This window comes from Acanthochromis polyacanthus, chromosome 13 (genome assembly GCF_021347895.1).
Source record: "Acanthochromis polyacanthus isolate Apoly-LR-REF ecotype Palm Island chromosome 13, KAUST_Apoly_ChrSc, whole genome shotgun sequence".
Taxonomy (NCBI): Eukaryota; Metazoa; Chordata; class Actinopteri; family Pomacentridae; genus Acanthochromis; species Acanthochromis polyacanthus.
This window is the reverse complement of record NC_067125.1, coordinates 8,463,219-8,486,738: the sequence shown is the minus strand read 5'-3', so window position 1 is coordinate 8,486,738 and position 23,520 is coordinate 8,463,219. Positions and strand designations below refer to the sequence as shown.

At 41.1% G+C, this 23,520-nt stretch overlaps 1 protein-coding gene across 1 annotated transcript; it reads left to right on the top strand.

Moving 5' to 3' along the window:
- Positions 1-658: 658 nt before the first annotated feature.
- Positions 659-23,514, top strand: sgpp2 (sphingosine-1-phosphate phosphatase 2). The gene is made up of 5 exons (XM_022222463.2): positions 659-880; positions 5,232-5,393; positions 14,806-14,985; positions 18,669-18,758; positions 22,795-23,514. The coding sequence occupies exons 1-5, from the start codon at positions 659-661 to the stop codon at positions 23,338-23,340; spliced, it is 1,200 nt and encodes a 399-aa protein (XP_022078155.2). The 3' UTR covers positions 23,341-23,514.
- The last annotated feature ends 6 nt before the right edge of the window (positions 23,515-23,520 follow it).

Here is a 23,520-nt window from a genome sequence, read left to right as displayed (position 1 = left end):
AAATATTATCTTGATTAAAAAATGTTCCCACTATTACAAGAGACACCAGAGAAAAAATAATATATAAAAAAGAGACTTAAATGTAATTTTAGCTGGGGTTTTTTTAGATTCAATTTGGTCATCAGGGGAGTGGAACAGGAGAAAATGGCATTTTAGGGGGAACTCAAAGACTTATTTAGTATTTTTAAAATAATTTCAAACATTTTTTCTCCTTTCTTTGGTCTCAGGACAAGTACATTTACACAGCAGCTGCATATTTTAGTATTTTGTACATGGATAATTTAAAATTTGATGGATGGGACGTAAAATGTCCTCCGATCCTGGAATGACCCACATGTTTTCTTAGTGCGGTTCTCTGAGATGTAAGGAAACCAGCTCCATAAAAGCTCTGCTGTTACTGACATGCAATAAACCTACTTTGTTCCATAGATAACATCTGAACCATCCCAGTATAAAGGTCGCTCAAGCTCAGGGCGACCGGTTCTTCCCCCTACTAGCTCCGCCCCTCTGGGCACACCTGTGTCACACAGCAGCCGCACCTGTCCGCTGCTCTGCTCCGCTCCTGAGATGCGTCCTGTCTGGGCTCATATCTCTCCACATCGTCTCCTGAGCAGACAGTCATCACTCACTGGCCGCTCTTCTGTCTGGTACACCTGACATGCAGGAGCTCCTGGCTTACCTCCAGGATCCGGAGCTCGTAGCCCGGTTCCAGAGACGATGCGGACTCTTCCTCGTCGGAGCCTCGCATCCCAGCCGGAGGAGGACCGGGGGCCACACCGGAGCCTCGGTCCGTGATGAGGGGCAACAAGAACAGTTGAGGAAGAACTGGGACCATCAGGACTCCAATTCAAACTACAAATACAAGGAGAATGGATGTGCTGTCAGTGTAAGTCTTTATGCGGAAGCAATGCGTAAATCACACCTTAGTAAGGATGTAAATTAACCTGAGAAACCAAATGGTCCAATAGGAAACAAGATCATTTGATTTCCACATCACGTGACTTTATCTAAAAACAACAAGAGTTACAGCTCTTGTTTTACTTTTGGATAACTGCCAGGTGTTCTTGGAAAACAAGAAGTGAGAGTTAAACCCTCTCAGATTAACTGCATTAACCCTTAGATGCTGCAGTGATTGGACCCTATACACTCTTCCATAAGTGGGTCAAAAATTACTCATTTAAGAATCAGTGTGTTTTTGTACCATTTTTGTGATTTTAGTTAAGAATAATCATATTTATTATTGATTGTATTCTATTTTTGTCCACACAAGGATGATTTCACGTTTGAAACATGTTTATTTTTCAGTTTAAAACAGATTTCGAACATTTTTATAATTGAAAAAGAAGAATATTACACAGAACAACAATAGAAGAATGTCAGCATCCATTGTGTTGACTTTTTTCCACTCTTCACTCCAGCTGTCCTACTCTCCGTCCCTCCAAGTTTTTGTACGTCATCACCTCTTGTATGATATTATCAGCGATAAAGAGCTTGGGGTAGTAACACAAATATTACAATTTCTTTAAACCTATTAAAAGTAACTTAAAAATGTGAATGCAGTGATATCAAAAACATGTTTTTTGAGGAGTAGCTGGAATATGAAATGATGAAAACTTACAATTACAAAGATATTGCAAGAAAACAGCCAACCCAGGTTAGTTTTGACCCACTAATGCATCTAAGGGTTAAAGAAGTTACTACAACCAATGTTTTGATTTATTTCAAGATTCTACAAACCAAACAGCGACTGAGATGTCAGAGATGTCTGGGTGCTTTTGTCAGCCTCATCTAGTGCACAAAACAGGCTGTGTGGGTTGTTTGCATTTTTCTGCCTCTCTTTTTCTAGACAGACAACATATTTAGTGAAGATGCGGTCAAGCTGCATTCTAGCCCGTGAGTGTCGGATTTATTGGGAATAGAAATGGAGCAGTATGAAGGAAGCCGAATTTCTGTAGCTGCTTGTGTGAGGAACAAATGGCAGTCCTGAATGGTGTAGGCTGAGGGCTAATTTACTCATTGGGAATGTTCGTGCAGCCAAATAAATGTTGCTTAATGAACCCAGACGATCCAGCAGTGATGTCATTGGGGTGGTTTAGGAACTACAGGGTAAAAACAGAAAGTCTCTGTTACCAAAGGGAAGTAGGTTTTTAGTGCTTTTAGAAGGCAGAAGTATTCAGAACATTTAATTAAGCAGAAGTACCAATTCATGACAAAATCCTACTTAAGTAAAGGTATTAGTGACAAAATGCCGTCAAAGTATTTCAAGTAAAAGTCCTGGCTTGATCCCTCTGATTTACACTACAGTTCAAAAGTTTGGGGTCACAAAATCAATTCCATGTTTTCCATGAAAACTGACCCTTTTATTCATGTGCTAACATAACTGCACAAGGGTTTTCTAATCATCAATGAGCCTTTCAGCACCATTAGCTAACACAATGTAGCATTAGAACACAGGAGTGATGGTTGCTGGAAATGTTCCTCTGTACCCCTATGGAGATATTCCATTAAAAATCAGCCGTTTCCAGCTAGAATAGTCATTTACCACATTAACAAAGTCTACACTGGATTTATCATTTATTTATTGTTATCTTCATTGGAAAAAAATGCTTTTCCTTCTTTCTTTCTTTACTGTATATGACCTATTAATAGGTAATTAATAATGAAGCATCAGTGTGTCAGCAGTATGTGACTGTTGTAGCTGCTGCAGCTCTGACCTACTTTTAGTTTTATAAACCTAAATCTGAGGGCTCCAAACAAGAGAGAAAAGAAGAAAAAACAACGCTTTGATTTACAATGACACCTTTTTCAGCTTTTGGACTTTTTCTTTAGTCTGAAATAAAACCAAATGTTAAGTTTAGAGAGAAAAATGCTCTACTTGGTGCTCCTGTAGATAACTCATAGACATCTAGCATGTGACCTGACAGTACACCGTTTTTGAAAAAAGCCAACAAGGTTGTTGTAAACCGCCAGGTTAATCTTCAGCAGCGTATTGTATTTTGAAAGCTTGTTGTAGTATCCGCCGTGTGAAGTCTTAATCTTGAAAGTATTTAAAGCTGTCAGATAAAAGCAGTGGATCAGAAAGAAGAATATTCTCTGAAACACAGTGTCTAAATGTAAAGCATGAAGTGTTATAGAGTGGAAATACTCAAATATAAGTCACTCAAAATTGTACTTAAGAACATTGCTTGAGTGAATGTACTTCATTACCTTCTGCTACTGTTGAGGTAATGATCTGATGAATGAGGCTAACCAGTTGCATTAAGGGAAATGCAGGATCCACCATTTCCAGAGCTAGGCCCATTCCCCAGACTACAAGTCTGAATATACAACCCATGTTATATCGTTGTTATTGTTTGCTTGACATTTTTAAAGATCGAGCCAGGCCTCCTAACCCACTATATATTTTTTTTGTTAAATCCAGTGAATTTAAAAGCTCCTTTTCTGTTTTGTGTTAATGCAAAAAAAAGCAATCTGGTGGTCATACATATTTTTTGGCACTATAAGCTGGAAACAAAATGTCTTCTCCCGCAATCTTTGAGACATTCATATTTGATATTTGTGCACAGGACAGAGAAAAGGAGCAGTGGGACAGGAAATGTGACACATGCTAACCAGCTAATTAACGGCATTGTTCCACCAGAAGGGACCTTTGATCCGTCTAATGTAGGTCCTCTGACATCATGGTGTAGTAAATTACTACGTTATCAGCAGAGTACAGAAATACTATAGTGATAGCTAATAAAAGGTTTGGCTTCAAAGCTGGACTGAAGATCAAGGATGTGTTTCAATATTCATACTACCATATTATATAGTCTCCAGGAAAAGATTGAGTATGTCCCAATACATAGCATGTCAACTGTAGTATGATAAAAAATACCAGGATGTTCTACTGCATTTGATCAGATTTTGCGGTGACCCACAATCCTCTGTGTAACTGTATCATATACTTTATGGTGTCTCATGTCAGTGCAAACAAGTTGGAGTCACTGAGAGTGCACTGATAGATGAAAGATTATTTTCACTATAGACTGCAATTTCAAAATTCATCCTTTCATTATCTATACACCCTCATGGAATCCTCATTAAGTTCGCAGGGGATGGAGTCTACACCATGGACAGGTCACCAGTCTATCAGTGGGCTAGATATAGAGACAAACAGTCACACTCACATTCACACCGTCAGATTATTTAAAGCTTCAGCCACATGAGCAGCAGTGAGGTTCAGCTCTGATGCTGGGTAATGAGACCTGTCTAGCAGTCGGGCTTTGCTTCACCTCAGAGGCACCAGTCAAGTTCCATTTCTTCAGGGTCTTAGCTTTATGCATCAGAAAACGGGAAAGCACCTTCCCCATGAAGCAAGCACATCACTGTCAAAAATGTCACTGCAAGCTGTTGCATTAAAATTTCCTTTAAAGGCATTTCAGGACACACATGCTGACTTCCTTAACCCTTTGATGCACAACATGGGTCAAAAGTGACCCAAATCCAATGGAAAATGGGTATCTCCTGACCCACACTGGCAGTCAAATGGTGAGCAACAGTAAATGAGAAGACTGAGATGTGCAACCATCCATTATCTTCATACCGCTTAATCATCATGAGGGTCACAGGGGGGGTGAAGGCAGAGGACACCCTGGACAGGACACCAGTCTATCACAGGACTACATATAGAAACAAACAATCACACCTATGGACGATTTAGAATCATCAATTAACCGCAGCATGTTTTTGGACTGTGGGAGGAAGCCGTAGAACCTGGAGAAAATTCACACATGTACAGAGAGAACATGCAAACTCCATGTGGAAAGATCTCAGGAAGGATGGGACGCGAACTGGGGATCTTCTAGCTGTAAGGCGGCAGTGCTAACCACCATCCACTGTGCAGTCCTGGTTAAAATTTAAGGTGAAAACAGACAAAGTAGCGTATTCTAACTGTGGGAATACTGCATGAAATAGTATGTACTTTGTGAGGGCAGAGGTAGTACATACACTACCAGTCAAAAGTTTGGACACCCCTTCTCATTCAATGGTTTGAATTTAATTATTTTATGCTTTGCAGATTCACACTGAAGACATCAAAACCATAAAATAATACATATGAAATTGAATGAGAAGGTGTGTCCAAACTTCTGACTGGTAGTGAACAAATCTGATGTGATTCTGCTCCAGGAGCTCTCTTCAGGCACCTGGTATCATCACGTTTTCTCTTCATCTGTGTTTATTCTCTGCAGGACAGCAGCAGGCCTCAGTATGAGGTGAGGAACTGGCTGCTGCACATCCTCTTCTTGTTCTCGGCCAGCCTGGGTCATGAAATCTTCTACATCACCTTCCTGCCCTGCATTCACTGGAACCTGGACCCTTTCCTGTGCCGACGCCTCGTCAACATGTGGGCTGTAAGTCATAGCTAGAGAGTGAATCTTTGTGTGTGTGTTCGTCACACCACCTCAGCGTGCACACATCCTCGGTCCGGTGCCCGTCTCCTTCACAATGCCACCTCTCTTCTCCTTCTCCTTCTCTTCACCTTTCAACCTCCTTTCATCCTTCCCCCTTCCAGTGACCTGTCTCTGACACCACCATGTCCATATATCCCCAGGCCTCGAGGGCCACAGGGGCCAGCCTGACTGGGGCCCCTGACATGGTGAAAGGCCACACATGAGGACACATCAGTGGAGAAAGATTCCTGGGATCTTCCCCTTTAGATGAGTGTTCTGACAGAATCCAGCACATTCTGACCAGAGACCCTGAAAACATGTCAAACGTGATCCCAGAAGGAGTCTCCGTGACATTTGTAGAGACACACAGACAGACACAGACGGCCATACAGCCTCACTCCTGCCGTGTGTGTGATGGGCAGTGTGTTTTTGTGCCCTTTGTGTCCCTGCCCCGAGCGCTTGGTGGGTGCCCTGTGTCTGAACCCCTCGTTTGGCCCCCCAGGGGAAGAGATACCATTCTTCTGGAATCCTGGCTGCACCATGCCCCTGTGTGAAATCCTTTCAAACACTCACAAACACCAGCACACACACACACATGCTCGCTCTCCCCATCTCACCAGCTAAACACACTCATTGCCCTCCCTCTAGTTAGACATTACCAGCTTTACTCTGTGTACTCCTCCCCCTGGTGTACCAGCAGAGTGTTTTATTGGGCTCATCGGCGCTTTGAGCTTTCTCTCTGCGGACCGACCATTTGGTCTGTCAGCCCTCGGGGCACACCGCCCAGCACTTCCAACCTCTCACAGGCCCCTGCCGTTGTGCTGGTGGACTTATCTCAGGTTCATGGAGGGCTGTGCCGTGTCTATCTGCTCTTCTGTCTCACACACCCATGCACATGTAACTGGCAAGTCCTCACGACAACAACACAAACAACACTTCACTTATACACACATACTATATACCCTTGTGTCCTTCTCTGCTCTTTGTTGGTTTTACTTGCAGGGTGACTTTGGTTGACTTAGAAAACAGTGACTGTCATTAACCATATGGTCATGAATTCCATTGCGGTGTTGTATGGTATTATTGCAGCACAGTGTTATGCAAATGATACACCTACTGTGCTGTTTAGAAAACCTCAAGATGTTTTACACAATGACACAGAGGGCACACACTAAGAAACCAGGCAGGTTTAAAAATGTTTCAGCAGTTTCAAGAATGCTGGTGTGCTATTCTTATTTTTATAGTGGCAGATGATGGTCACATTCCAAACACAACTTCTTGGACTATTTGGCTTTGATCAGTCGTGGATCGGTCATCACTGACATCAAGTGTCTGTCTGAGAATAAAAGGACTTGTCATTGAGGCTGTCAACATTAAAAACCACTCTGGTCCCTCTGGTTTTTTGTATTGGAATAATAAGTAGTTTCTTGCTACAAATTTAAATGCTTGAAAATAACCACGACGAAAATGATCGGACTAAAACTTACATAAATTATCTAATTATTTATGAGGCAGTTATTGGACCGAGTTCCAGTTTTCCAGTCTGGGTCAGCTGGTACTGACAGATGGCAGCTAAAACAGTGTAATAACAATAATATCTAATCTAGCGTCTTCAGATCCAGTGTCTGCCAGTCATTACAGTCTTCTTTCAATGTTGGATATTTACAACAGATACCTGTGACCAGTTATGTCACTGGTGTGTTTTTGAGACAGATTTACACCAGTTAATAAACAAATTATGAATAATAGCAGTGGAGGAAAGACTTTTATGATGTATGAGTGCACACAGACCACTCAGATGGACAATCTCAACCTCAACCAATTCACATGAATCAAGACTCTATAATGGCCTGAGACTAGCATGACTCAAGGTGTGGAACTGCCTGGTCAGGGATGTCAGGACTGCACTATAAGTACCTGATAAGTGATGGTGTCACCACCTCCCCTGCTTAGAGATGGCAGGTCCAGTTTAACACGGATGGCTTCAAAATCTCCTCTATCAGACCATCTTGTCTAGAATGTGGACATAGCTGTCATGGAAGCTGTCCCTCATCCTTGAGATGCAGGTGGACTGCTGAGTATTGTTCTGAGGAGCTGGCTCTCCTGTCTTATGCCACATGGTTGGGGTTTAAATTGTTATATGCTTGTTCATCCAGCACAGGCGAAATACTGTATGGTGCTGGTTATCATCCATTTAGTTTTGATATAAGAACATGTGACAAGTGGAGTTCTTATGGGATGTGTGTTTTCTACTACCAGAACTCTAGTTATTATGACCCGCTCAGTTTGTTGTCATGTAGCTATTTGGAAAGCTTGAAATATAAAAAAATAAATAATTGTGGCTGTTTTTGTGCATTTAATTTTCATGTGTTGCTTGTCCAGTTTTAATAGTTTTTTCATTAGCCATGAGGCTTAAGTAAAGCTTAAGAGTCTACAACTAGCTAGCAGCTCTGTGAGGCTGGATCCTGCAAACAATAACAATGGTTCCTATTTTAATATTAAGCCTGTAGGTACAGTATTCACCATGTTCACTTGCTGCCAGCAAAAGGCATTACAATGTCAGATGTAGTGTATGCCAACAGCTAGGTGCAGTAACATCTGTAGTAAGTTGTGATATTATCTAGGCCTGGGCGATAAAAAGAAAGTGATATGTAGCAGCTACAGATATGTCATCTATAACAATTTAAAAAAATATATCTTAGAGAAGTTTCAATAGTTTCACTTCAGTGCATTAGATGCAAACAACCATGAAGGCAGATGCCAAAAATGCAAAGTAGAAGTACATTTCACAATTTCCCTCTCACAAGCCACTGAAGCTAACCATTTAGCAAGCTAATGTGTGGGTAACATAATGTAGGAAATGCAAAGGCATAATTTGTAGATGAAGTTACTGGGAGTATCAGCACTTTGCCCATGCATTACAAATTATGAAAACAACCTATACAAGGAATGTTACAATGTAAGAACGTCTGTGCAACCAGCCATTTCTGAAAAGGTAAACAAACAGGTCAGTAATCATGAATTCAAAGTTTTACGTAAATTTCCACATCCAAGGTTATGAATACTACAAGAGGGGGCATTCAGCTATCTTAGTTTAGCATTTTAGCATGGTAATGTTATGTAATTGGCATGAAGCACAAACTTCAGCTGAGACGGAGGGAAATGTCATTAGATTTTTGAGCTGATCATTATTGTAATTTAGAATATGTAAGCATGCTGATATTGGCATCAGTGTAACAGAGACGATTATGGGCGATACTGACACTAATATGAATATTTCTCTACACTAATATCTTCCTGCTCAGGTCAAAATAAAAAAAAATAAATAAATCTGTTCACCCAAACATCTTTTAGCAAGATATTTCTGTACATGCAAGAATGCAAAAACAACAACAGCTGCTGTAACAAGCATGGTAGTCCAGATACATCAAATACCAGACAACATTCTGTCATTTTGCCATTTCTGCAGACATTAAAGACACAGAAGTAGGTAAAGTGGTGCCTCAATGGACCTCAACCTAACCCACCTTCCTCTATCAAATCAAATATAAAGAAACTGGTATATATATATCGACACCATCATTCAAAAGTTTGGGGTCACCCAGACAATTTCATAATTTCTGTGAAATCTCACACTTTTATTTATGTGCTAACATAACTGCACAAGGGTTTTCTAATCATCAGTGAGCCTTTCAACACCATTAGCTAACACAATGTAGCATTAGAACACAGGAGTGATGGTTGCTGCAAATGTTCCTCTGTACCCCTATGGAGATATTCCATTTAAAATCAGCCGTTTCCAGCTAGAATAGTCATTTACCACATTAACAAAGTCTAGACTGGATTTATCATTTATTTATTGTTATCTTCATTGGAAAAAAATGCTTTTCCTTCTTTCTTTAGTGTATACGACCTATTAATAGGTAATTAATAATGAAGCATCAGTGTGTCAGCAGTATGTTACCGTTGTAGCTGCTGAAGCTCTGACCTACTTTTAGTTTTATAAACCTAAATCTGAGGGCTCCAAACAAGAGAGAAAAGAAGAAAAATCAAAGCTTTGATTTACAATGACACCTTTGCTGGAAATGTTCCTCTGTACCCCTATGGAGATATTCCATTAAAAATCAGCTGTTTCCAGCTAGAATAGTCATTTACCACATTAACAATGTCTGGAATATGCAGGTCAGATTCATTTAATTTCTAAGTGACCCCAAACTTTTGAATGGTTGTATATCCACCAATGCTCCTGTTGTTTCAGGTGTTTGCTAACGGCAAAGCAAAAAACTGCAAAACTTATAAAAGAGCTCTAGCGTGTTATACTTTAAATCCAGTCTTTTATAACCTAAAATACTGTTTTAAAAGGACCCAACAGAATACTAGTTTCCTCTGCCTTAATAAGGCTATCTCAGTAAACTGCAGACTGTTCTGTGGGGGTTTGGCATATCAACGCCAAAACCATATTCTGGAGGAGCATGACTCCCAGAATGCCCACTGCACCAATAAAGGTCTATTATTTGCTCGTAAGGAGTTCTGCAGTTAGTAAAGCTAAACTTGTTGAGGATTTACTTTTTATAGCTATGATCTTTATAATGTAGAGTGTGCTATTCTTAGACATTTTACTGTTTTGTGGGCATACTTAAACAGAGCATCTAACCCAGTGTCATTATTAACAGCAGTACATTAGGAGCACCTTATGCAGCACCTGGAGGTCACTGAGCTGTTATGCAACACACAAATATGAGCTAATAACCCATGCAGTTATTTATCCACTCATATCGGAACGACACAAACACTGTGTGTGTTTTCTCCTTACAAACAGCTCCTCCACACACTAACACACTCGTCCCCATGTTGACAGATCAAAGTCCAAAGCTGCTCTGGCCTCAGTCAATATACTTATTCACGGGATCACACGCAGATTGTGATCTGTCTTTAACTTTTCTCTCAGTGTGACAAGACTGTCCCCGGTCAGCCCTTTTGAAGTGAAAGCTACAAAGACACCAATGAGACACTGGAGCGATGGATTTACTGGAGGAAAGTGAATGTGATGTTTGTGTTGATGGTGGGTGCAGGGGGGCGGGGGTATCATATCATGCAAGCACTTCAGCTGGTAGGCAGATTCATTGTATGAAGGCAGGGGGTGGGGGTGCAGTGGATGGCGTGCACACAGTATGGATTGTTGTATGAATACACAGTCGTGGCCAGTGAAAGGGGTCAGATGTGCTAAAAGGCTTTACCATTGTGTGTCCTCTGTGTATTGTCCTCTTCCTGGTACCAGTGATTCTGTCTGTCTGGGTGTGTGTAGGTACAGTGGAGGTAGATGCAAATATTGTAATAAGCAACTTTACATTCAGGCACAACGAGAACACAATGAGATTTACGAAAGAACAAGCCAGTTGTGGAAAGATCTATCTGGTTTTCTCTTTATTCTTTAGGATTATTTAGATTACTTTGTCAACTTGAACTGAAAGGTAGATGTTAAAATTAGTCATTTGTATCTCATTAGGCAACTAAGTTCCATATGAGAAATCAATGTTAGTCTATTAAGGAGCCAGGGGTCATGTTCAAAACCACATTAACTTGTGTTTTAGATGATCCAATCGTCAGTTCACACCTGCCATTAGTATGTGTCTCTAGTTACCACTTGTGATCAGATCTAACTTTCCTGCTCTACATGCAAATAAACATGTCAAACAAACACAGCCGGTGGGAAACAAGCAAGACATTAGTAGGTCGGACATTAATCTAACATGTTTCAGATCTGTCTGGCTCTTCTTAATGGCTCTACGTTGTGGTGAATTTGAATAGATTATGTGACAGATGTGATCTGAGGGAAGTGACAGAAGCAAAATACAAGGACATTGGTGCAAACTGAAGCTACTGAACTCTCCGCAGTTTCTATGCTCGACCAATCTCACAACAGAAATGAAAAAAAACAACACTGTAAAAAGTAACTTTACTGCCTGTAACACATTAATGGGCTGTATGGATCTTGTAATCTGCAGTAATATATTCTCCCCCTGCTTCATAGTCTTTAGGGTTAGTTCTACTCTAGTTTCATGGACTAGTAATATCTGGAACTCAGCTCTAAACCTTTGGGGCAGGATGTATTGAATGGGCCTAAAGTTTTGGCACTGGGCTCACACCTTTGGTGTTCATTGTTGCTGTTGACATGAACACAAATAAGGTGCAGGAGGTTTTCTGTCAACGATGTATGCAGTATGTTTGGAGTCGGTTCAACACAGAGAACAATTTCTTGCCAGACACCACACGAGCAAGAAAAGATCCTGGACCTTGCCTCTTTATACAGAAAACATCAAATAAATTGGCAGGATCCATTTGCACACACATTGCTAAAAGAATGCGGCCCAGATCACCTTCAAATGTAGTCCTAGAGAGTGGATCTCTGTTGCATTGACAGCTGTACCAGCAACTATTCACTAATAATTGGATCACCCAACACGTGCTATTGCCAGGTATGTGCAAGGCCAGAGACAGGAGGTAATTGGCTTAGCTTAGCATAAACTGGAAACAGGGAAATATGTCCCTCTCCAAAGCTCAAATATACACTCATAAACTCCTCTTTAGCTTCCTAAGTAGCAAGTATTGTACTTGCTTAATACACATACAATCATGTGTATTCTTTAGCTAACACTAGCAGAGCATGTGAGCTTCTTGGAGTCTAACCAGTGACTCATCTGTTAGCCTACAATGGGCAGGTTTACAAATTTCTAACACAATAATCAGGTCATCAGTTCATATGTTCTGGTACCTTATGACGAAACACCTGGAAAAAAAAACAGATTTTTCCATTATTCTCTGTTTGTGTTGTGTTTGCATTAATTAGCAAATGTCAGGATGTTGACACACCAGATGAAGTTGGTGAATGAGAGATACAGTAGGTACGAAAAAGCAGCGTGTTGGCATTGCCACTGTGTAAGTTTACACTTAGCTGAAATCCCTTCTTTGGCAAACTATAGCACCAAAGAGCTAGCATATCTATTAGCTTAGCTGTGCTATGAGGTATGTTTCTGAACTCTGAAGAGAGCCAGAATAGCTAATTCTCTCACCTCTAAGTTTTTAATATAAAGCCTAGGCTGAAAGGTCTGGCTTTTCAGTGTTTTATTTACAGAAATTAGTTGCGGGTCACTCCAGAAATGGAGGACATTTGGACTTCAAAATTTTTGAAAAATAAACCTTCTCTTTTACAATTTTCTGCTCCGTATTTATCAATAATAGGTAATAAACTATCAAAGGCTTGATTAGCTCAGCTTACACATCAATGGTACCAATTTTATTCCATGTTTTATTTGTTGTTTGCTAACCCTACTCTAATCACAGTAACAGGGTGGCTAATCCATGCTAATGTTAGCTTTTTCTCGGCAGTAGAAGCTAGATATTTAGCTAGCTGTTACTGCTGACCAAGAGGACAAACTTAGTGATGGAAAACAGTAAAGAAAAAAAGTAAAAATAATTTGTCTTATCCTGATAATATGCATAACAGGGTCGCATGAGGTAGAGTGAGACATTCAATCAAGGCTGACAATGTTATAAAAATATGAAAAATAGAAGAGAGGACATAGCCTCGCTCTACCCATTCTTTAGGAAAACAGTTTGATGATGTTAATTCCAGTGTTTCATGTGATTCACTGTTTTCTTCTTCTACCAGCTAAAAAGGTTAGGCTAACTTAGTTGTTGTGGGACACACGTTCCATGCATAGTAATTATTATTTAAAATATTGTGTTGATTAAAATAATGCTCCCGCAATTACAAGAGAAATCAAAAAATCATAAAAAAAATAATTGAAAAAAACAACAACAAAAAAATAGATTTAAATGTAATTTTAACTGTTTTGTTTGGGATTCAATTTGGTCATCAGGGGGACAAGAGAAAATGTTTTCAAGCATTTTCTCCTAGTTTTTAAAGCTTTGTTCTCAGGACAAGTATTTCGCTACACAACAAGTGCATGTTTTAGTATTTTGTACATGGATTATTTCAAATTTGATGTGTGGGATGTAAAATGTCCTCCAATTCTTTAATGACCCATATATTACATCTCAATGTTCTTATTTAACTATTGTTAGGACAGTCAATGTGTGTGTCCTGAAATGCCCTTCAAATGAAATTTTAATGCAACAGCTTGCACCATCACTGTCAAACATGTCACCACATGTTTGACAGTGATGGTGCTTACTTTGTGAGGAAGCCATTTTCTTGCTTTCTGATGCACAAAGCTAAAACCCTAAAGAAATGGAACCTGACTGGCACCTTTGGAATGAAGTGGAACTCCGACTGCTACCCAGGTCTCATTACCCAGCATCAGGGCTGAACCTCACTGCTGTTCATGTGGCTGAAAAGCAGCAAATCCATGCAGCTTTGTCCAAAAGGCCTATCCAGTCTCTGCCTACACTGTTACAGAAAAAACCTTTGGGCATTATAGTAGAATATGAATTAATTTGCTTGGTTGTAGAATAAGTTCAGTGTTTTGTGTCCTTGTACTTCTGGTTTTGTTCTTTCTCTCCCTCTCTCTCTACATCTGTGTCTCTGCGAGCTGCGTCACTGACAGCGGATGTACTTTTAGATCTCATTTGCCATGGTAACACACGCTTCCTGATTACAGCGTCAGTAGAGATGGTAATAACAACCTCTCCATTCTCTCCCTTAAACACACACATTACTATCCTGCTGCCTCTCTGTGCGCTGCCTCCCTGCTCCTCACTAAGACAGCCATTCATTAAATATACAAGGCAGAGCTTTAAATAAACCTGGAGCTGGAGCAGGCTGCCCCTCCGAGGGCCGCTGGGGAGCTCATGAAAGAGAATAGGCAGCACATTTGACAGGACACACACACACACACCGGTACCCACACACCACCCTCACAGACACACACACACCTTACACTGTGCCATTGTGTCAGGAGCCCTCTGTCTCACCCCTCCGACTGAAGACGCTGTGTCAGCAGACTATGCTTCCTTCAGTTTCCCCCATTTCTGACAATAGATTTTGTTACTGTACCACTGCAGCATCTGCACTTTGTACCAGAGTGGGTCTCCACACTTGTGCACTTCTTTTTTTTTGTTGAGTGGGGATGGTGATTACTTATTTATGAAAGTGTGCAGTTCCTTTTAAAGCAGAGGCTAATCAGGTTTTTACTTCCCCCTCTCATTATTTTATCATCTTCCTGCTTCTCTAATTTCTGCTTTTGTGGCCAGCACTCCGCAGGGCTCTTGTGTCGCTCTTTTCGGTATTAAACTGTAATGATGCTGTGGACTATTTTATAGCAGGTTCGAATGACAACCTTCCAAAGAGGTGCAACGTACCAGAAAGAAACCATAATGCACAACAGATAACCACATGCACTGTCTCCTCTAGTTGGTTATGTACGTCGGCCAGGTGATGAAGGACTTGCTGAAGCTGCCTCGTCCTGTGTCACCACCGGTGGTCAAGCTGGAGACACGTGTGGATGCAGAGTACGGACTGCCCTCCACCCACGCCATGGCAGCCACCTCCATCTCATTCACGCTGCTATTCAGCGCCTCCTCCAGATTACAGGTGAGCAGAAAGCTGTGATGAACCAGCTAAAAAAGTAGTGGTGGCAGCTGTGAGTTGTAAATAGGGGTAATAATGTGTTATATTTATTTGAGACTGTCACAACTGTCACATGACATGAATGAATCTAAGCTAAGAGGAGCTTTTCTGGGATTTCAACTGTATCCCACTGTCTCCATCAGCAAATGAAGCTGGTTCAAGTCCAAAGTCATCAGACAAGGAGACAGCAGACAACCAGAGAAAAATCAAGAAGGGAAGATAGACCAAAGACCAACCTTGAACCAAGAGATCGGTCATTCTATACAATACTCATGGCCAAAGTCTCATACATAGTATCATGTAGAGACACATAAGACAAAACCATGTGTGGCTTTATAGATGGCAAGGTCAGTTTCTCCACACACCGCTGTGGTCCCAACTGAGACTAGATGGATTGTCAATGAATTTTGAACAAACATGCATCACTCAAAATGATGGACAAATACGTCATTATGCAGCACTATAAGACAGCTTTGTTTACATTCACCGGTTGTACGCCATCTTGGATTGTGTTATATTTGCTAACTTTTTGCCCTTCATTGTGGCTACCATGCATAAGTGAGACTCTTCTGATTGAGTTCCAACTTATGGCGAAAATGGACTTAGACCAGGCCGTAGGAACGGAACTCCAACGTAAGTTGAGGACCCCCTGTAATACTATTTTTACAAGAAATGCTAGGTGTGGCAAACAAACTGGCACATTTGCCTTTATTTTAAAACTTTTTACCAAAAAGCCACCACTGGAAAACTATGGTGGCAGACCACCATTTGCCAGTAACAACAAACTTGTCATCATTGCCAGCATGTCATTGACAGTTTGACCCTAGTGGACAGCAGTTGCAAACTAATGTCTTTGCTACAACTCAGCCGTAGGTTTGCCACAAAACTGCTGCAAACATTTTGCTTTTCCTTGTTTTAAACCATTTTGAGTCCTCATGAACACTCAAGCACTACAGCTGCTAACACAGTTCCATCTGTCAGGATGGAGATTCGGACGAGTCCATTTTGTGCTTTTTAGCACAATGGTGTTAGTATTTAGTAGTATTTTCTTGGCCATAAATGAACTTCGGTGCTCTGTTTCATGAGATGTTCTCTAAATACTTCATCTCTCCAGGTAAAGATCACAGAATCAAAACATCCTTACAGCATCACACGTATAAAGCAGATGTAATCCTTTATTCCTTGTTTCTTGATTGGTAGCTGTGATGTCATTACTGCATCCATATTAGCGAATGGTTGCATTGCTCATTACTACTATAAATGGTAAAACCACCATTACTGGCAGCAGATGATGTACTTCAACCTCCATTAGAGCTAGAAGGCTAAGTGGATGTTGAACTGTAATTGTGGCACTAGGTATCTCATTAGATGAGCTATTAAGGTGCCAGTGTACGTTATGGATTCCTGTAAGATGGTGAGGCTTGAGCTGGTGTTAAATTAGCCGAGCCAAATGCACAGCTTCTCTTGGATTGAATTTGAGGCACTGGGATGCTGTGGATGGCAGTTTGGGATGAAGGGAGTGGCCCTGCTGTCCATCACCGAGCCCCCACTGAGCTGTTGGACAATGGGCTGGGAGGGGCGGAGCCAGCAGTCACCATCCGTCACCATCAGCCACAGTCATCGAGCTGCTGTTTAGTCTTCTGATGGACTCGACTGAGTCAATGACTGTCAGTCCTCGTCTCCACCTCCCTCCTCCTCCTGACTCTTCCCCTCTTTATCCATCCCACTCTACTGCAAAGTCAATAAAACACTCAGTGGCTCAATCACTGGCTGTCTTTCTTTCTTTCATTTTATTTATTTATTTGATCCATGGGACATTGCACAAATAAACATTAACCCTGAAGGGAGAGATGCATTATGCCAGGTTATAGCACGAATGCTAATTTCCACCTGCAGTCCCACAGCAGGCTAGCTCTGTGTTTTAATTAAAACTAGCTCTGTGTTTTAATGAAGAACCGAGTGACTACTAAATCCTTCAGTCAGTAGTTTATGGTCAGCTCTGCTGTCAGACTGATTTGTGGTGGGATCATTTTGGCTAGCTCGCCTTCACATTTCTAGCAGTGCTCGTTCCCAAGGTCAGAGAAATCAGATCCACAGCCCCTGAGACATCCATGTACAGTAGAGCACTCATCTGTGGCCTGAAATTCCACAAGGAATCCCCTGAAAGAAAAAGGCACGCATAGCTATAGATGAGTAACAGGCTCTTGCAGAAGCTCCTGAATAGCCACAAGGCCTCGGGGCAACTCGGCCTGTTCCCGAAGCAGGTCGGAGGTCACGACAGTCAATCACAGACTGACCCCCTCCTGTCCCTGGCATCCTTTGTGGCCATTCATAAAAAAAAAAGAAAAAACTCTCTTCATGAACTACCAGTGAATAGGCTTCCAGCTGCAAAGGACAGGAAAAGACACAGGAAAAAAGGGAGAGAGGAGGAGAGGAGGGGGGCACAGGAGGGGAGAGTGGAGGAGGTGAATGAATACACGAGGCCTCTCCTCTCAGTGTTATTGAAATGGAGGGGGGAAACAAAACGGGCCGTCATAGGTAAAGGAGGGAGGGGAGAGAAGATGGAGAGACAGCAGAGGAAGAAAGGAGCAGTGAGGGGATGACAGGCAGTACATCAACCAAGAGAGCAGAGCGGGGAGCTAAACGTCCAGATGAGGAGGACTGATGGCAAACTAACAGGGAAAAAGCAGCAAATGAGAACCATTCTCATGTTTTTCCTTAATTTAGATCAGGGGTGTCAAACATGTGGCCTGCAGGCCAAAACTGGCCTGTCAGAGGGTCCAATCCGGCCCGTGGGACGACCCTGCAAAGAGTAAAAATTCCAGAGAAGACATTAACTGCAAATTGTAAATCTGTAAAACTATAAATTAAAAAATAATTTCTGGGCAAGTTGTTTTGATCGTGAAGTAAACACTATGTTGCTCATTGTTCTTTTGTACCTTTGTGTCTCATTTTTGCAATACTTTGTCTTGTTTTTGTTGTTTTTTGTCTGAGTTTTGTTGTTTGTCTCATGTTTTTTGTCATGCTTTTATTTTTGGTCTTATTTTTCCTCATTTTGTGTTTTGCCTAATCCACTGTTTTGTGTATTGTTTTGTGTTTTTTCTGTCTCGCTTGGGTTGTTTGTGTAATTTTTTGACTCGTTTTTGTCCATTTTCTGTTTTGTTTTGTGTCAGCCGTCTCATTTTTTGTCATTTTGTTCTCGTTGTTGTCATTTTGTGTCTCATTTTTGATATATTTTGTCTTATTTTTTGGTCTTTTCTTGTCCGACTGTTGTCGTTTTGATCATGACAAAATGCTTTGCGTCTTTGTAGACACACTGTGATCTGTAAGTTGTAATGTGTAAATGATAAACTGAGGCATTTTATTGCTGAAATTTAACTTATGAACATTTGAAGAACATAGTTTTTTTGCATGAAAACTAAGGAAAAATTTGGAGTTTTATGGGTTAATATGCTGTAATTTAACTGGTGCGGCCCACTTAAGATCAAATTAAACTAAAATGAGTTGGACACCACTGGTTTAGATTGTGTGTCGAACAGTTTTCTGCTTTGACAGATTTCATCTTCTATCACTTCACAAGGGAGCAATGTTTTCACACTGTGTCACTGCGATGGTTAGTGATAAAAGTGTGTGTTTTTGTGTCTCAGTTCCAGTTTGAGGTGGGTCTGATGATCGCTGTGACGCTGTCGTCCTTGGTATGTCTGAGTCGCCTCTACACCGGCATGCACTCAGTTTTGGTGAGCTATTCCACACACACACACACACACCACTGTATAAAACATTGAAGCTCAACGCAGGATTCATAATTCATATGTGTGTCTGGCAAAAACTGTCTGGCTGAGGCTTTGATCCAAGACTCAAAATTCAGCAGGCCTTTTAATGCTGCCGTCTTTTAAATTGGAAATACAGATAAAACAGTTACAATTTATTATTCAATTTATGTACACGTTTATCACATTCATCATCACTGAAACACTGCTCTGAGATCTTTTTTCTTTTGCTCAATATAGTAATAAAAAACCACATTATGGGAAATACACTAACCTACTTTCTGGCTAAGCCTTATATAATCACTGGAATATAATCATATCGCGTGACTCTGAGATCAAAAAGCGGTATGGATGGTATGACAGTAACATGTGCCACTCTGCTCTGGGATGACATGTTGTTCTGATGTGCAATCGACACAAATTTACTTTCCATTGGCATTAGCTACCCAACATTCGTAGGCCACTTATGGCTCGCAATCACACCAGTGAGCGTGTTAGAGCTGACCTTAGCTGACATGATATACCATGACTGTGGTTGGCTCAGGCATCGGAGTCTGTCTAATCAATAACCAAGACCTGGAGCCATCTAACCAAATGGGAGTCAATGTATTATTTTAACCCATGAAAGGCAAAGAGCTAAATGGTACGTGTTAATCAGAAGGGTCTACCATGAGGCGAGTTTGACGTGGCCAGTCTTTGACTGTGTTAGCCGGCTCCAAAAACAAACTAAAACCCCAGTCAGAGATAACGGTGGTTATCAACTTTAACGAGGTTTTCTCCTTCAGACTGAGTGTGTTCACATAAAAGGAGGCATTTAAAGCATCATGGGACTCTTCTTCCGCACAAAATGGACCAATTGTGTGGTGCCTCCTTTAGCCAGAGGAGCAGGCTGTTACAATGGAGAGCTGTGAGGAATATAAACATTTATTACAGCAAAAACCTGTAAATATGTTCACCTCTTCACTCAGTGACTCTCAGTGCAGCTTATTGCTGACATGACAGCTGCACATTGGCAGTCATAAATTTTGAACTCCACACATTTAATATTGAGGAAGTGTACTAAGGTCTGACACTGTCCCATAATTACATAAACAAACAAACAAACATAACATAAACAAACTTGGAAAGCATATAAACACATTTATGCATTTTCTGCATCACAAACTCAGTATATGCAGGTTGCCATGGCGATGCAACGCAGTCAGTGTGCGATACTGTAACTGCACGGCTTCGTTCAGCGATTATAGTAATGCGCCGCTCAACAGGTTTGAAAGGAAAACACTTTTACAGCTGATTTAAATCTAAAACTCCAAACAGAATCGTTAGCTATGCTGCATTAGTTACCATGGTGATGTACCAGGTGAAAATCTTGCTTAACACTGTTTTTTGCCTTAATTATGCCTCCTCGTTGGCGACAGCAAAGACGTTCGTCCTGTTCTTGTGCATGCATTATCGCTTTGATACTCAAATTTAGCACAAACGTTTACATGGAACTGTTGCTGACGTGATTAGATTAAATTAGTCAAGGGTCTCTGTGAGGCTCACAAACAAGATTTTGGCCTGAATTTATACATTAATCATGACAAAATTTCATACAAATGTCTAGCAGTTTTTATTATGAAGCAATGATTTTATATTCAAAGGTCAAAGATGAAGTCTGGACATACATGGATGTAAACTGCAACTTTACTAGTCTATGAAGGTGTACAACCACAAGGTGGTAATTTTGGTTCTATTCTATTTCAGTAAATAATATATATGCCAGTTAAAACCTGTGGTATGAAAATGCTGTCTCTTCCTTCTAGCAGTGAGAATAATTACACAAACATTGTCGATTGCTGGTCATGTTATTGTTCCAAGTTGCTGTTTTCACTATTCCATATACAGATACAGCTGATGCCTACTTCATCTCTGGTTCTGGTAGCTAACCTCTCTAGCTCTGACAAAACAATAATTGCTGGTTGACCTGAAACTTTGCTGCCTGTGCAGAAAAGTTGTCACAGACATCAGATTTAAAAATGTGAGAAAGATTTATGTTCTACTGATAAGCTTTACCAGCATTGTGTAAACTCTTTTGGTAAAGGCTTAAGCAGATGTTTGTTTAAATGTACAACACACTGTAGCTTTCAGATATATAATGCAGAATCTTGTTTCATAACTACTAATAATATGTCTGGTTACGTGGCTCTAACCTTCTTGTTTATGATCAGACAGACTAACATGCTTTTGCCCCACACTGACCGGCTCAGATAGTCTCAATGAGTGTCCCACAACATACTAGAGAAGTGAACGAAAACCTCCACATTACCTGGCGATTGCTCTTTGTTGTGGTCTGTATCCAAATCTCGCGCGATTTCGGAACGAGATTTGCGTTCCAGCGTCCTGAGATTTGGATACAGACCACAACAAAGAGCGATCGCCAGGTAATGTGGAGGTTTTCGTTCACTTCTCATCTGTAGTATGTTGTGGGACACTCATTGAGACTATCCGAAACGGTCAGTGTGGGGCAAAAGCACGTTAGGGCGGACTTTGACGTGGGGGGGGGGGGGGGGGGGCCTCTTGCCCCATACTTTTCGCTAGCCGAGCTGCTAGCTGAGCTGCTAAGCTGCCTGCCTGGCTAAATACTGGAGCTATGTCGAAAATTCATTTCTCCATCACTCACATGTATGAAATTACATATGGAAACAGACCCCAGGTTGAAAAAAACCGAAGTTCCCCTTTAACAGCTTATTAAATACACATGAGGTTGAAGTCAGTAGTCAGTTAGCCTAGCTTAGCAGAAAGACTGGAAACAAGGGGAAACAGCTAGCACAACTCTTTTCAAAGTTACGAAACTATTACTTATTTAAACCGACAATTCAGGAAAAAGTTTGTTACCTTGCTGACATGTTTCGACAGCCTCTGCTGTCTTCTTCAGAGCGTCATCCGACGTTTGCTGACGTGTCCTTTTTATCACGTGGTCGGTTTGACAGAACTGTCAGAATCTGTCAAACCGACCACGCCTCCCGCCGTCTGGTGGTCTCCGGAGGAAACATGTCAGCAAGGTAACAAACTTTTTCCTGAATTGTCGGTTTCAATAAGTAATAGTTTCGTATAGTACATAACGACAAAATGAACCTAATCCAACTCTTTCCAAAGTTAATAAAATCCAGCTAAAATCACTCATCTTAACACCTGTATGGAAACTCTGGATTGGAGCATTGTTTTAGAGCAGTAACTCAACTTTGAGGCAATACAGTTGAATTATTAGCAAGCTTTGAGGGCCTAACTAGTGGATGTTATTATCTTTGGACAAAGCCAGGGTGCTGTTCCATTGTTTAAGCTCTACTGGCTAAGCTAACTGGGTGCTGGTGTTAGCTACATATTTGAAGATCCCCTCCAGTAAAAGTTTTTGACCTTGTTATCATCATCATGTAGTGTTGTTTATTTGCTGGACACATCATGAGTGAAATAATTAACTGATGCCATAGCTGAGAACTTAGCCCTGTGGTGTACTGATGAAAGTTTCAGAAACACGATTTGAACTGCTGAAGGTTCACACGAAACCTAACCAACTAATCTTATGAACTTGCAGCCTGGGTCTTTCTGTGTCACCGTTATGCTTCAGGATTGGTTTTCCAGTTGCACTTGTATGGCTGACTTATTCTAACATTAAACCTGTCATTGTTTAGCATAGAGTATATTCTTTTTTTTTTTTTTTTTTAATGTTTGAGCAGAGCTGCAGTGCACAAGGAGGGGTGGGCGGAGAGACAGGTGGAGACCTCACAGATCTGCATATTCTAGACGAAACAACAATGAAGTTACATATCAGAGCTGGAAGAGAGTATTTTCATTAAAAAAAAAACATTCCAAATGTGTAACTTTTATACACAAAGATCAGTTTTAGGAGGTTTAATCAGTGACCAGAGACAAAGGGTGCTGTCAGTCTTCTTATCTAATATATTGTTACCAAGTTTGAAAATCGGCATATTTATTAACAATCATTATTATATTCTGCTTTCAGGATGTGATCTGTGGTATTGTGTTGTCTGCTGCCATCTTGTTGCTCACCTATCCGTACTGGGAAACCTTGGACCACCTCCAGCTCCACAGCAGGATGTCCCCCGTTGTGGTACCAACCCTGCTCCTCTTCCTCTGCTACAAGTACCCAGACCTGGACCACTACAGCACCACACGGGAGGACACCACAATCATTCTGGGAGCTTGTGCCGGGACCTCTGTGGGATACTGGGTCAATGAGCAGCTGGGGCAGACTTTTGAGCCCCAGGGGACACTACCTGTACCCCTGCCCACACTGACCGCTAACGCTCTGGCACTAGGTGTTTGCCGCTTCCTCGTGGGTGTTGTAGCTTTGGTGGGAACGCGTCAAATTGTGAAAACACTGAGTCTGCATGTGTTGTATTCATGGTACAGTGTGCCAAAAAATGACCACAACGCCAGGAGGAGGAAAGAGATTGAAGTGCCTTGTAAGTTTAGCACATACACAGCTGTTGGACTTGTTCATTCAATATTGACCAACAGAGTCTTCATTCTACTGGGGCTGCTATGACCTTGCAATGTTTAATGATCTGACCAAAAATCAACCTCTTATTTATTTCAATGCGCATCAAATGATCTGTTTTTTTTAATATCCATGTTGTATTTCATGTACGAGTTCTCACCGGGAATGATTCACAGTACTACTTGTGACTGACCTGGAACTGAGCTGAAAGCAAATGAAATATTTTGC

What these genes read in the sequence shown, in the direction of transcription:
- sgpp2 (XM_022222463.2), top strand. Translation starts at nt 659, where the DNA reads ATGCAGGAGCTCCTGGCTTACCTCCAGGATCCGGAGCTCGTAGCCCGG. An exon ending in GCCTCGTCAACATGTGGGCT is followed by an intron (nt 5,394 to 14,805) that starts GTAAGTCATAGC and finishes TGTCTCCTCTAG; the next exon opens with TTGGTTATGTACGTCGGCCA. An exon ending in GCGCCTCCTCCAGATTACAG is followed by an intron (nt 14,986 to 18,668) that starts GTGAGCAGAAAG and finishes TTTGTGTCTCAG; the next exon opens with TTCCAGTTTGAGGTGGGTCT.